Raw genomic sequence first — 15,021 nt, 5'->3', positions numbered from 1 at the left:
TATTAAAAAAAACAAACAATCCAATCAAAAAATGGTCAGGGGCTTCCCTGGTGGCACCGTGGTTAAGAATCCACCTGCCAATGCGGGGGAAACAGGTTCGAGCCCCGGTCTGGGAAGATCCCACATGTCACAGAGCAAATAAGCCGGTGCACCACAACTACTGAGTCTGCGCTCTAGAACCCACGAGCCACAACTACGGAAGCCCGGAAGCACATGCACCTAGAGCCCGTGCTCCGCAACAAGAGAAGCCACCACAATGGAAGCCGGCGCACCGCAACAAAGAGTAGTCCCGGCTCCCTGCTAGAGAAAGCCCGGTGCAGCAACGAAGACCCAACATAGCCATAAATAAATAAATAAATAAACGTTCTTTAAAAAAGAAAAAAATGGTCAGAAGACCTAAATACACATTTCTCCAAAGAAAACATACAGATGGCCAAGAAGCACATGAACAGCTGCTCAACATCACTAATTATTAGAGAAACACAAATCAAAACTACAATGGAGTTGTATGGAGTTTCCTACAGTATGGAGTTTCCTTAAAAAACTAAAAATAGAATTACCATATGACCCAGCAATCCCACTACTGGGCACATACCCAGAGAAAACCATAATTCAGAAAGACACATGCACCCCAATGTTCATTGCAGCACTATTTACAATAGCCAGGTCATGGAAGCAACCTAAATGCCCATCGACAGACGAACGGATAAAGAAGATGTGGTACATATATACAATGGAATATTACTTAGCCACAAAAAGGAACGAAATTGGGTCATTTGTGGAGACGTGGATGGATCTAGAGACTGTCATACAGAGTGAAGTAAGTCAGAAAGAGAAAAACAAATATCGTATATTAACACATATATGTGGAACCTAGAAAAATGGTACAGATGAACCGGTTTGCAGGGCAGAAATAGAGACACAGATGTAGAGGAGGAACGTATGGACACCAAGGGGGAAAGTGGCGGGTGTGTGTGTGTGTGTGATGAATTGGGAGATTGGGATTGACATGTATACACTAATATGTATAAAATGGATAAGTAATAAGAACCTCCTGTATATAAAAAAAAAGAATAGATGAATTTGCAGCAATGGAAAGAGTAGGAGCAAAGCCAGAAAGAAAAGCAAGAGTTGCAACAATGGTGAAAATGATATTCCAGTAAATGTTATCTAAGCCAGTGCCGCCATGAAGGAGGGCAGGCAGAGATAGACAGAGATCAACTTCATGCTTGGTTAATTTGCCTGTAAGGATGTGAAAACTATATTAGACCTTCTTCCTTTGTGGGGAAGGAAACAGATCCTTCCTGGAGTTTTATTCAGAAAACAGTCTGATTCTTGCCACCAGGAATGGACTGGGTTTGGGATTGACAGCTAAAGTAATGCTGGGGGCTTCCCTGGTGGTGCAGTGGTTAAGAATCCGCCTGCCAATGCAGGGGACACAGGTTCGAGCCCTGGTCCGGGAGGATCCCACATGCCTCGGTGCAACTAAGCCCGTGCGTCACAACTACTGAGCCTGCACTCTAGAGCCCATGAGCCACAAGTACTGAAGCCCGTGGGCCTAGAGCCCATGCTCTACAATAAGAGAAGCCACCACACTGAGAAGTCCGTGCACTGCAACGAAGAGTAGCCCCCCCTCACTGCAACTAGAGAAACATGCGCAGCAGTGAAGACCCAATACAGCCAAAATAAATAAATAAATAAATATTTAATATCCACTTCTAGATACAAGACATGACATAATATATGAACTAATACCTATTGTCTGCAGATTACTGATGCTCACACATCCTTCACTGTGGAATGGTCCTCTCTCCCTCTGGATAGACTGTCCTGTACTATTGGGATGGTATAGAAAGCAGAGGCCCTATTCAGACCAGTCACACACATCAGTCCACTTTTTTAAGTTCTTTTTTTTTTTTTTTTTTTGACTGCGTGGCATGTGGGATCTTATTCCCCTGACCAGCGATCGAACCTGTGGCTCCTGCATTGGAAGCATGGAGACTTAACTACTGGATCACCAGGGAAGTCCCAGTCCACTTTTTTATCCTATGCATTTTAGTGCTGTAAAATTCCCTCTCCGCACTGCTTGAGCTGTGTCTCATAAATTTTGACATACCTTCCTTTTCATTGTTAGATGGGTTTTTATTTCCTTGTGATTTCTTCTTTGACAAGTAGATTATGTAGAAGTGTGTTGCACAGTTTCCCAGTGTTTTGGGAATCTTCCTGTGTTCCTTCTATTACTGATTTCTAGTTTCATCCCACTGTGATGGAGAAAACACCTTGTATGTTTTCAATTGAGGATTGTTTCGTGGTTCAGGGAATGGTCTATCTCTGTATGCATTCCATGCCACTTGAAAAGAATGTGCATTCTGCTACGGTTGCATGGAGTGGTCTACAAACGTCAACTAGACCCTGTCGTCTGATGTGCTGTTGAGTTCTTCTATGGTGTTTCTAAATTTCTGCCTAGGTGGTCTCTCAATTGTCAAGAGAGGGGTTTTGATGTCTTGAACTATAATTACAGATTTGTCTATTTCTCTTCTTAGTTCTATCAGTTTCTGCTTCACACATTTTGCAGCTCTGCTACTCAGTGCATACACACTCAGGATTGCTCTTTTTCTTGGTGGGTTGACCCGTCTATTATAACAAAATGACAATTCCTGTCTCTGATAATTTTCTATCCTCTAAAGTCTACTTTATCTGACGTTTACATAGCCACTCCTGCTTTCTTTTGATGTTTGCATAATATTTTTTCCATTCTTTTACTTTTATCCTGCCTATATCTTTGTATTTGAAGTGAGTTTCTTAGTTGGGTCATGTTTTTTAATCCACTCTGACAATCTCTTTTAACTGGTATTCTTAGACCATTGCATTTAATTGAATTAGTGACATACTAGGGCTAAAGTCTGCCACGTTATTATTTTATTTTTTTCTGTTTGTTCTGTTTTATTTTCTTTTTCCTGTTCCTGGGAGTTACTTGAACATTTTTTTAATTCCATTTTTATTTATCTATCATTTTTGAGGGCATCTTTTTGTATAGTTTTTTAGTGCTTGCTCTATGTATTACATTATACATATACAATTAGTCAACAGGTATTGTCATTTTACCAGTTCAAGTGAAGTATACAAACCTCACCTTCTTTGCACCTCTTTACCCTTCCTTGATTATAATACAATTTTCTTAAGTACTTCCTCTACATACTTTTAGAACCTCATCTGATATTGTTATAATTGTGCTTCAATCATGACATAATGTAGAAAATTCACGAGGAGAAGCAAAACATATTATATTTACTCATATTTTTGCTCTCTCCATGTTCTTTCTTCCTTCCTGATGTTCTAAACTTCCTTCTTCTTTCATCATTTCCTTTCTGTTTAGAGAACTTCCTTTAGCCATACTTTTAGGGAAGGCCTGCTGGTGACAAATTCTCTTAATTCCCCTTTCATTTGTGAAGGATATTTTCTCTAATGGAATCCTAGGTTCTTTTTTTTCAGCACTTGAAAAATATTGTGCCACTTCCCTTGGACCTCCATGGGCTGATGAGAAATCTGGTGTCATTCTAATTGCTTTTTCCTCTATAGGTATAATGTTGCATTTCTCTGGCTGCTTTCAAGATTTTTCTTGTCTTTCTTCCCCAGAAATTTAATTTCGATGTGTCTTGGCACGGATTTCATGGCAGGGGTGGCCTTGTTACCACTGGACTACAAGTCCTGAGTCTTCTCTAGGCCTCTTCTGACACAACCCCAATGGGGAGGGAGAGGAATGCCTTATTACTGTCGGGGGTGGGAGGAGGCCAGGCTCCCCACATGGTCTCCACTGACATTGGCCTCAGATCGGGGGTAAGAGTGAGGCCACAATGTAAAATCAAATTAAAACCACAATGAGATACCACACAAACCAGTTAGAACGGCTATTATTAAAAAGACAGATGATATCAAGTTTGGGTGAGAATAGTGAACAACTGAAACTCTCACACACAGTTGGTAGGAACATAAAATTGTACAAGTTCAAAACTCGTGGCTAATGTCTTAAAAAGTTAAACATACACCTACCAGATGATCCATCCAACCTATTCCAGGTCCCCAAGAGAAACAAACGTATAAATCCATACAAAATACTAATTCAGCAATTAAAAGAAGTAAACTAGTGATACAACTAGTGCAACATGGGCGAATTGCAAAATAATGATGTCAAGTACAAAATGATATACACCTTCCCCCAATAAAGGAGCATAGAGTATGATTCTATTTATATAAAACTCTAGAAATGGAAAACCAACCTTAGTGACAAAAAGGAGATCAGTGGTTGCCTGGGGATGTGGAAGAAGTAAAGAAGGGTAGGAGGGAGGTATTACAAAGAGGCATTCCAGACAGCAGGAAGGAGGGCAGGCATATGAGAAGATGTCCCAGCTGAGTCCATGTATTTTAGGTACCTTCCAGGAAACTGCAAACATTTTCACTACATATCATTGACTCTATGACACTTGATCATACGTAGGTGCAAAGGAGATGCCACCACTCATAAACAAACAGAAACAGTATCTCTGCCTCAACACCCTTTCTTGTGTTCCAGCACTCTTATGCATTTATTTTGTAAATATTTTTGCTGATATTTCAATAAAATTTTGAGAGGGAGTAGAGGAAAATACATATGTTTAATTAACCAGAATTGTAAATTTTCTTTACTCAGAATTTTAGTTTATTATTCATTGGTTGCCATGTATAAATCACTGATAACAATTCTTAACTACACTCACATAATTTAATGTTTAAAGAAACCCAATGGATGAATTATTTTGTAAATGCTCATTTCCTAGATATCCTTTTCTATTTTTAATATTTTTTAAATTTTGAAATAATTTTAAACTTACAGAAAAAGTATGTGAACAACACAGAGAACTCCATATACCCTTCACCTAGAGACCCCATTCAAGTTTCACCAACTTTCCCCAAAATATCCTTCATAGCAAAAGTATCAACTCTAGAACCATATTTTGCACTTACTTGTCACATCTCTTCAGTCTGAGACCTCCCTTGACTTTCATGATCTTAACATTTTTTAAGACTCCAGATAAGCAGGATTTCCCCATCAAGCTTACCAGATATTTTCCCATTATTCAATTCAAGTCATGCATGATGGGCAGGAATATTACAGAAGCGATGCCATGTTGTTTTAAATGCATCCTAACAGGGGGCACAACACTTGAGTAAAGTAGCATCTGCCAGGTTTCTTCACTACAGAGTTACTTTTTTCCCTTTATAATTAACATCTATTTTGTGGAAAGATACTAGAGATTATGTAACATCTCATTCCTCATCCAACTTTCACCCATTAGTTCTAGCATTGATTAATGTTTCTTGCCCGAATTATTACTAAGATGGTTGCCAAGTAGTGATTTTCTAATTCCATCATCCCTTCCAGTTTTATTAATTGGCATTGTACTTATAAGGTAAAGCTTTCTCTTCTCCCTATAAATTGAACACATCCATGTATCCCATGAATGTGTGGAATAAAATATTCCTATTTTATACAGTAAGATAATGTTACTATCATTCGTTATCTTGCTTCTTAAATTGTCCCAGATTTAGTTAATAGGAGCCTCTTCAAGCTGGCTTCTATGTCCTTTGGACATGTTCCTATCATTCTTTGACCACTTCCTTACTTTTTAGCGTAATAAGACGTTCCAGGTTCATCTTGTATTTCCCAGTGCCAAGCCTTGAATTAACCATTTCTCCAGGGATACCTGGTTCCACTTAATGGGGAATATCGTTTAGAACACAAAATCTGGTTGCTACGGTTGACCATGCATTTGATGAGTCCACCTCATAACATACATGTCAAATCAGTTAACACAAATTTAGACTATGTGAGTAGAGGTACTTTGAACTAAACACAGAAGGCTGTAAAGTGATTCCATTCTACTTGGAGTAGGTCAGACCACATTTGGGAAAATGCAGTGAACTTAGTTTGCCACATCTTCAATAGAGATTTAAAAATTCTATGGAGATTGTATGAAGACTGCATTATTCTGCTTTTTAAAAATTATAGTATAGTTGATTTATAATGTGTTAGTTTCAGGTATAGAGCAAAGTGATTCATATATATTTATCAAGATATAATCTTTTTCAGATTCTTTTCCATTATGGGTTATTATAAGATATTAAGTATAGTTCCCTGTGGTATAACTTGTCGGTTATCTATTTTATATATAGTGGTGTGTATCTGTCAATCCCAAACTCCTAACTTATCCCTCCCTCTCCCCCTTTCCCCTTTGGTAACCATAAATTTGTTTTCTATGTCTGTGGGTCTGTTTCTGTTTTGTAAATAAGTTCACTTGTATCCATTTTTAGATTCCACATATAAGTGATATCATATGGTGCAGGATTTCCCACTCTTGTGAGTGTGACTAGGCCCGAACCAAGACATATGGCTGCCCTGAGCACCATTCCAACCCATAATTTTCAAATAATTATTCTATTTAACAAGATGAGAGAAACTGAAAATTGTATACTTCTTTGTATTAAAAATAATGAATTTATTGCAACGTTTCACATCATATAACCTCTTGGGAATTAAGTTAAACTGCTTACAATATAAACAAAGTAGATGGCTTGATCCTAATAAGCAACAGAATTTCTGATCACCAAGTTGTTTGACTATTAGGTGCCTAGCCCTAGGCTTTGAGATCAGTCTTATGTTTGCCCCATGCATCTTACCTACGTATGTTGCAAAAATATTCTACTTTGGTGGGAGCCAAACCATTTCACATCTTGCCAGTTAAGTGAGGAGCTATGTGTGAAATCTATATTAAGATTATAGTTCTAACTTATTGTAGCAACATCAAGCATTCCTTATAGATTGATGCCAGACTGCTGACTACTTGCCTGCCCTGAGCAAGCCAATGAGAGCACTAAAAGTATTATATCTTACAAACATTTCAAAGAGTTTGTGGAATCTAAGTCATTATTACCATTTTCACCTTATAGCTTCACAGTATTTAATTAAAATATCATTACCCAAGACTCTAATGCAACGATTTCTAGGCATGGTTTTGTAATGCCTCAAAATATCTTCAAACATAGTTAAAGGTAGTATAAATGTATACTTCTAAATCACCTGGAAACAAGATTAATTTCACTCTAAAGTAGTTTTTGAAACACCATATTGTGTGCAGCACTTTGATAAGCTTCTCAAATGATAAAATGTTAGAAATAAATAAACTAAGTAAGAAATAAACTAAACTAAGTAAACTGTACAGGTTTAAAAAAATGAGATATAAGTATTCTCAATACTACTATATGTTACCTTTGCTACTGTTTTAAATAACATTCACGTGCTCTCTTTAAAGTGCCTCGCTTCAGTGAGTTTTCTTACAAGAGACCTAGCCAACAAAATCTGTAAAGGGAACATATTGTCAGGTCTTATATATTTTCAAAACTAAAGTAAAGCTGTGTCACTAATGCCAGTGCCTCAGCACGAAAAAAAATCCCCACAAAGCACAGATAATAAAACTTGGTATCACCTATTTCAATTTGTAATTGGTAAATGGAAATTTTAGCTTATGTCACTGTTTCTTACAATGTGGCCCAGGAATTAAATATGTGACCATCATCTGTGTTACTTCTTACTAAATTCAGGTTCCTAGGCTCCTCTTCTGATCTCTTGAAGCAATTTTGATGAGAACTATTAACCAAAGGCCGGGAGCTTTGAGGAGAATGATAGATCAATGTGTCCATTTTACACTAGTTCCACTGGTTTTCAAGTATGAGGAGACTTTCCCCTTTGGTAAAGTACATGTAATTCTACTCTCAAAACGAAGCTCTCTCATGATCAAAACTGTTGCATAAGGACTTGATTTCAGTAGAAGAGAACTTATCCATTTTCTCCCTTTAACTATTTAAAGTGCACATCAACCCTTAAAAATTAACTACTCATCACTGCAATCCAAGCTAATGGGGATGTATGTAATATGTTACCCCAAAAAATGAATAAAATACAAAGCATATACTTTTGTCCTTGTTTGTTTTTTAGTGAGGAGGTCTAATGATTTTATGAAACCATTCTGCCATCCCTTAAGATTCAGCAGTGGAACTGGCTAGTGAGCATTTGAAAAAGTGAGCATTTAAAACCAAGTTGGATTTATTTCCTAATTATGTATATAGAAAGTTTACATACATTCCAAACTCTATTACTGTCACTTGGAGAGAATCTTGGGAATTATAAAAGTCAGCAAATGAGAATAGCATCTATTAAAAACAATTTATTCTCCCTAGGAAAATGTACTTATATTCTAGAGAAGAAACCCTCTAAATGTATTTATTTTATGTTTCTTTGGATACAATTAACACACTGTGCCACAGAGGGTTATTATATTTCTCCTTTAAATACAGTGTATAGTCTCTAATCTTTACACTAGAGGCAAAGAAAGGAATTCTAGTAGCTCCAGCAATTCTACTCTGCTTTTGTATATGCACTCCCTTTGCTAACACTTTTCGCAAAAACAAGAATCAAGACATATATTGTAGGACTTTATGACTATACAACAGCGATTCTCAGTTGAAATAATGGTCATATCTCTCAAGACAGTACATGGTTAACTTAAAAGTTGGTCAGAAAAACAAGGGATTTGCAAATCTTGGTTATGTGAAACCCGTTATGATCACACCCTTGTCCGCTCCCTTTTTGTGCTGGGACATTAATTCGCAGTCTTATTTTCTCTGCAGTTATCATTCTCCTCTCTTCAGTCCTGGAGAAGGTGTTCCATCCTCTGCTATCTCTTTCCTCCTGCCGCGTTTCAGCCTTAAGACACCGCGGTCATGTAAACCCCCAAGTATGACCACAACGGGTTTTTTTTTTGGGGGGGGGCGGGGACCTCGACCCTCCCACGTCTTCTCGCAGCGGGTCCGTGCCCAGCTGGACGGTTGGACCGTAAAGGAGGGTACCGTGGGCGTCCCTCCCCGCTGGCCTCTGCAGCTGCCCAGCGCCCTGGCAACCGGAGGGACGCTTTGCCGGTGCCTGGTTTCAGTCCCCCGTTCTCATTTTCTCCTGTTCTCCCGCTTTTCCATTCTCCTACTGTATTTTTGTCATCAATTCTTTGATGGCGAGAGAAAACAGCTCAGAGCTGTCTCCTTCCCATAAATACGCGTGTCCTTTTCGCGAACCTTTCTCTGCCCCCCTCTCCCCCTAACACAGGTAGGGGGGCCGCAAGGCAAAGGATTCTCCTTTCATCCAGAGACCAATGCCAGCGCCTCAGCTTGACAATTTCATTCCACACGCCCGCACCTACCGAAGCCTACTTCCTACCAGTTCAATTTTCTCCTAGGTAACCTTATTCCATCCCATTGCTGAGCACTTCCTCCACCTTTTACGGGTTCTACTACTGCCTACATTTGGGGGAAAACGCGCAAGACAGTGTGAATTCCAGGAAGAAAGTGAGCGTGTGTAAGGCTGAGTGTGTGCATCCGTCTGTCTCAGCCTGTCCGGGCCCCGTGCATGTGGTTACAAGGTGCAGGACAGTCAGACACCTCAAACTTGCCCTGCCAGGATACGGCTTGTCCCTCCAGAGCTTACCTGTCCGCGCCCAGGTAACCGAAGAAGCGCCCGCGCGGCCGCGTTCCAGGACACCTGGCCCGGCCAGAGAGAGAGAACTGGGGCCACAGGGGCGCCCCTCCCGCGCATCTCTTCTGTCTCCCTCCTTCCCTCCGGGGTGTCCTGAGCCCCCCAAAGACAAACGGGACCGCCCGCACCCGCAGCGCCTTACCTCAAACAGGGGACCGATCTTGTTCTTCTCCAGGTAAGCCTGGATCCGGGATTGCTGATGAGAGGCCATGGAGAGACCGATGGGCCGCAGAGAGCGCGGGAGACCGCGCGGCCGTGCGCCTCTGCCCGGGGACACCCCTGCTTTCCCCTGGACCGGGGCCGGGACAGGAGCTCGGGAGCCCGGGCTCCCCCGGCGCGGCGCGGCGCGGCGCGGCGCGGCGAGCTCGGCTCCCGGCGCGGACGTGGGCTGGAGCCGCGAGCGCGTGGGGCGCCAAAAGCCGGAAGCCGGGGCGCGGCGCCGCCAACTCAGACAACTCGGAGGCGAGGGGAGCACTCATTCATCGCGCTCTCCTCCTCCCCCAGCCCCACGGCTCTCCGCCGCGCCCGCGCGGGGGCACCTGGAGCAGAGGTTCCAGGTTCCTCTCTCTCCTGGCTGCAGCGGCGGGAATCAGGGGGCGGGAGGCGAGCCGGGAGGCGCGGCTCTGCCTAGAGCGGCGCCGGGGGGCGCCCTCGGGCGGGCCGGGGCCGCGAAGCTCGAACTCGCGGGGAGCGTGCGTGTGCGTGCGTGTCCGCGCCGACGGTGGGTGCCCGCTCTCCCAGGTTACGGGAACACCCGCCCGGGCTTCTCCCCAGTCTTTGCTCGCCCTGCCCGCTGCTCCCTAGCGACAGCGCCGCTGCGAAAGCCAATGGTGAAGGTGCTTCTTTCAAAGTGCACGTAAATCTGGCGCTTGTTGGCTACTCCTTGGCAGCTACAAAGGCAGTTCGAAAGGGGGTCGTCCCCACCGCCCCTTCTGAGCCTCTCCTCGCACCTCCTGCGCTGCCCCCGCTAGCTCAGGGTCAGAGATGGGGAGAGTTGTGAGAAGGTGCTTGAGTCTGAGGGTCTGCCACGAACATGGAAGTTGCCTTCCTTCAGGCGGTCTGGCTTGGCTTGGAGCAAGTCGACGGGCTGAGAATTCAGCTGGAAACCCCCAAGGTGCAGACGCCCAGAGGCTGGGGCAAACCTTTAGCTTTTGACAGGAAGAAGAGATGGAAGCGAGCCAGCCCTCCCTCCCAGTTTGCCTTCCTAATCCTCGTATAATTATGTGGATTACAACCCACACATAATTATGGCTATATATCTATAGCTACATCTCAAATACTACGCTATGCACTTAACGATGTTTCCTATAGATGCTTCCTGAGCTCCTCAAATTTAGCCAGTAACTTTTATTATGCAGCAGTTTCCGAGGGAAGATCTCCAGACAGCAGAGGTTCCTTCACAAGCTCTTTCTTGTGGAAAAACAAAAAACAAAAAAACCCAATCACTGAGGCCTCCAATGACGAGTTCCCTGTCTCCTAACCATGATGTGTTATCAAAATAAAAAGATTTATATTAGTAAACATGAAAGTTAGAATGAAGGGAGCAGTTATCCTAAAGCAGACTGCAACAGTGTAGATTTCCTTTTCTTTCGCCACTTTCTGGATTTCTGTAATTCATAGTATCTTTATTGGTGTCAGTGTTTTTTCTTTCTTTTTTTTGATAAATTTATTTATTTATTTATCTTGGCTGCATTGGGTATTCATTGCTGTGCACAGGCTTTCCCTAGTTGTGGCGAGCGGGGGCTACTCTTCGTTGTAGGTTTCAGAGCACAGGCTCTAGGCGCGCACCCTAGAGCGCAGGCTCAGTAGTTGTGGCGCATGGGCTTAGCTGCTCCGCGGCATGTGGAATCTTCCCGGCCCAGGGCTCAAACCCGTGTCCCCTGCATTGGCAGGCGGATTCTTAACCACTGCGCCACCAGTGAAGTCCCAGTGTTTTTTCATCTGTATTTTAAATGAACTACTTAAGTAGAAACATGCACTAGTTAAGAATGGAATATCCCCAAAAGTACTGTTAATTCTATTTAATAATTCAGATTATTATTCTGCCAGAATACCTAAGAGCATAAGCATCACTGATAACCTGAAATAGACATGATTTAGATTGGAAAGATGCCCAAGGTAATACTTTTACAATCAGACTCAGGTGATCTGCCCAGGGAGAGCTAAATTGAATAGCAGTGAGGTGCCCAGGGTTCTCACATATTTTCCGTTGTGGATCAAAGGCATACTTACTTATATATTTTTTAATGTGTTCAGGAGACATTAAATATATAGAGTGAATATCAACATTTTTATTTGCTATTAGGTATGGTACACAGCCATCTATGACTCAGCTAAAAAGTCAGGCATTTTTGACACCACACATAGCACTGGAAAATCAGAACAGTACCTTATTCTAAGAGAACTGAGGAAGATGCTTCTTTAAATCAGACTATTAACCTACTTATTAAGCCTTCACCATACTCAGAGCACTGCATCTAGGGCCTTGAATGGAAAAGACAAAGCTTTGCTGGCAAAATACTTAAGCAGTAAAGGGAAGATCATGAAGATATATACATTTATGTATATATGTATATCAAAACACTGGACATCCCCAAATTACATTTTTTAAATTTAGGAAATATTTCAGAAGTTTTTCAAGGCCTACCTTAAATATCATCTCCTCCACAAAGCATTTCTTGGTTCTTTCCATTTATCCCCAAACCTGACTTCATTACTAAAATATTTATTGCACAGACTCTCCATGGCAGACATTACGTTAGGAGTGACGATTCAAAGGTGAAGAAGGGCCTTGTCTTTGTTCTCAGGTGTTCAGTCTTTTTGAGGCAATTGGCATATACACGATTAATGACATTATAATGCATGGTGCTAACACAGATAAATAAAACATGCTGTGTGCATACCGAAGGATGAAAAAATGACCTGTGCCCGGATCATCAAGGAACACTCCATAAAGGAGATTGTGTTTGAGCAAACTGTCAAAGGAAGAGTAAAATGTTAAAGTTTTCCAGATAGCATTGGTGGAGTGAGGATGGGGATAACGTTGCAGGCTTCGGCATTAAAAAAAAAAAGCATATGCAAAGGCACAGAGGCACAAAACAGCCTGGTGATTAGAGAAACATAGGGTGGATATGGAGGAAGATTGGCATGTGAGGTTAAAAATGTAAGCAGAGTTCAGCTCATTAAAGGTCTTACTTGCTAAGAAATACAGGCTTGCATCTTCTGGGTGATAAGAAGTGACTAAAGAGTTTTGTGCAGAGGAGTGTTATGGTCAGGTAAAAGTTTTAGAAAGATTGCTTTGGTTACAACATGCATAATAGATTGAAAAAGAATGATACGGGGAGAGCAAAACTAATTTAGGGTACAGAATCCACAAGCAAATCATGAGGGCCAGCCTTCGGACTGGGGTTAAAAGGATGGAGAGGATGGGAAATATCCAAGGAACATTTAAAGACTAATTTGTTGATTACCTTTATGTAGGATGAAATTAGAAGAGGCAATCAAAGATGACCCTCTGACTTCTACAATGAAGCTAAAAGATTATAAATTATTTGCCCAAGTCCCCCAATGAATAATTGATTGGGCCAGGTTTTGATTCAGTATTTTCAAACTCAAGCTGAAGCTACTTCCATTTTTTACCCTGAATCCTGAAAATTAGTCAAGAATTTAGTTTCCAGATATCAGTATCCTTTGGTAGAAAGGGTTATGTCTCATGACCTGGCACATAGTAGGTACTCAATAAATAGCAGTTAAATGAATGAATTAAATTTTAGTAGCTCAATTCAATCCAGCTATGTTCTTTCAGGCTACACTTTGCCTCTGACATGTGGCATTTATGTTTTGTTTTCTTCCATTTAATTAACTGCATGCATATTTTAGTCTCTCTTAAATTGCAAACTCTCTAAAATCATGAACTGTATCTTAATAATTCTCTTGCACTTTATAGCATGCAACATAGTATATTTGCATACAGTGTTTTTCATAAACATATCTTTAATTAATATCCTATTGCTATACATTTTGAGAATTTATTTCATTTAGTCTCTTTAAGATTGGCTGACAAAGAACCACTTTTTTTAAAATTCATTTATCTATTTATTTATTTTTGGCTGCGTTGGGTCTTCGTTGCTGTGCATGGGCTTTCTCTAGTCACGGCCAGCTGGGGAGGACTACTCTTCGTTGTGGTGCGCGGGCTTCTCATTGCGGTGGCTTCTCCTGTTGCAGAGCACGGGCTCTAGAGCGCAGGCTCAGCAGTTGTGGCGCCTGGGCTTAGTTGCTACACAGCATGTGGGATCTTCCCGGGCCAGGGCTCGAACCCATGTCCCCTGCATTGGCAGGTGGATTCTTAACCACTGCGCCACCAGGGAAGTCTGTAACCACTGTCTTGGATTGAATTTACCAGCATTCTTCTGCAAACATAGCATAGTACCTTTATGATCCTTTCCCTTTTTTTTGGCTTGAGCACAGCATGAAAAGGCCATTTTCAGTGAGACTGTCTTGACCTCATTGTGCTACAGAAGTGCCTATCAGCATAATTTACAAATATACAGAATCCAATTTATAGAATGTTCTAAAGCCCTTGTCTAACTCCACCTTGCACAGCTCCTGAAACAAATAATTTTTGATGAGAGACAAGAGAACAATGGTGAAGGCCAGTAGACCTAATTAGGAAGTATAAACAATGTAATCCCTTGAAATTAATTAAATACTGAAATAAGAAATAGAGAAGCTCTATACAGGTTCCTTGAATTTAGGCTGCTAGCCTGAAGCCTATTTGTCCCCTTCCTGTATCTCTCTCACCTTGCCACTTTCTTTTTTTTCTTTTTTTCTTTTTTTTTTTTTGGCCATACCACACGGCTTGCAGGATCTTAGTCTCTGACCAGGGATCAAACCCATGCCCCTGGCAATGAGAACACCAAGTCCTAACCCCTGAATCGCCAGGGAATTCCCTCCCCTTGCCACTTTAGAACAGCTAGAGACTACTATTTTCTCAAAGAACTCAGTGTATCACCCAGGATTTTCATTTTTGTCCTATTAAGTGGAGAGGTGGCATCAGAGACTGAAATAAAGGGGGTTCTGGAAGAGATAAAGCAGACAAGCGGGGACATAGAAAAGTCCTGAATGAGGAACTTCCAAAATGTAATTTGATTTCAAAGTCAGAATTGTCAAAAAATTAATGATAATTATGGTTTAAACTACATAAAACTATTACATAGTGGGATTTCTATAGATGGAAACTTTTTAAATTTTTATTTATTTATTTATGGCTGTGTTGGGTCTTCATTTCTGTGCGAGGGCTTTCTCTAGTTGTGGCAAGTGGGGGCCACTCCTCATCGCGGTGCACGGGCCTCTCACTATCGGGGCCTCTCTTGTTGCGGAGCACAGGCTCCAGACGTGCAGGCTCA

General features: G+C 41.5%; 1 protein-coding gene across 1 annotated transcript in view; it reads right to left on the bottom strand.

Moving 5' to 3' along the window:
• The window catches only part of LOC308630061 (uncharacterized protein C8orf34 homolog), a gene marked incomplete at both ends in the record, with an annotated part of 332,109 nt that extends 322,014 nt beyond the window's left edge, over window positions 1-10,095 (bottom strand). Inside the window, 2 exon segments of the mRNA XM_081258441.1 lie at window positions 9,759-9,962; window positions 9,964-10,095. Coding sequence (XP_081114567.1) covers window positions 9,759-9,962; window positions 9,964-10,095 — 336 coding nt within the window.
• Window positions 10,096-15,021: the final 4,926 nt, after the last annotated feature.

This window comes from Mesoplodon bidens, assembly GCF_964165515.1.
Source record: "Mesoplodon bidens genome assembly, chromosome: 16".
Classification (NCBI taxonomy): Eukaryota; Metazoa; Chordata; class Mammalia; order Artiodactyla; family Ziphiidae; genus Mesoplodon; species Mesoplodon bidens.
Note: the sequence above shows the minus strand (reverse complement) of the source record. Positions and strands in the feature narration are given on the sequence as shown.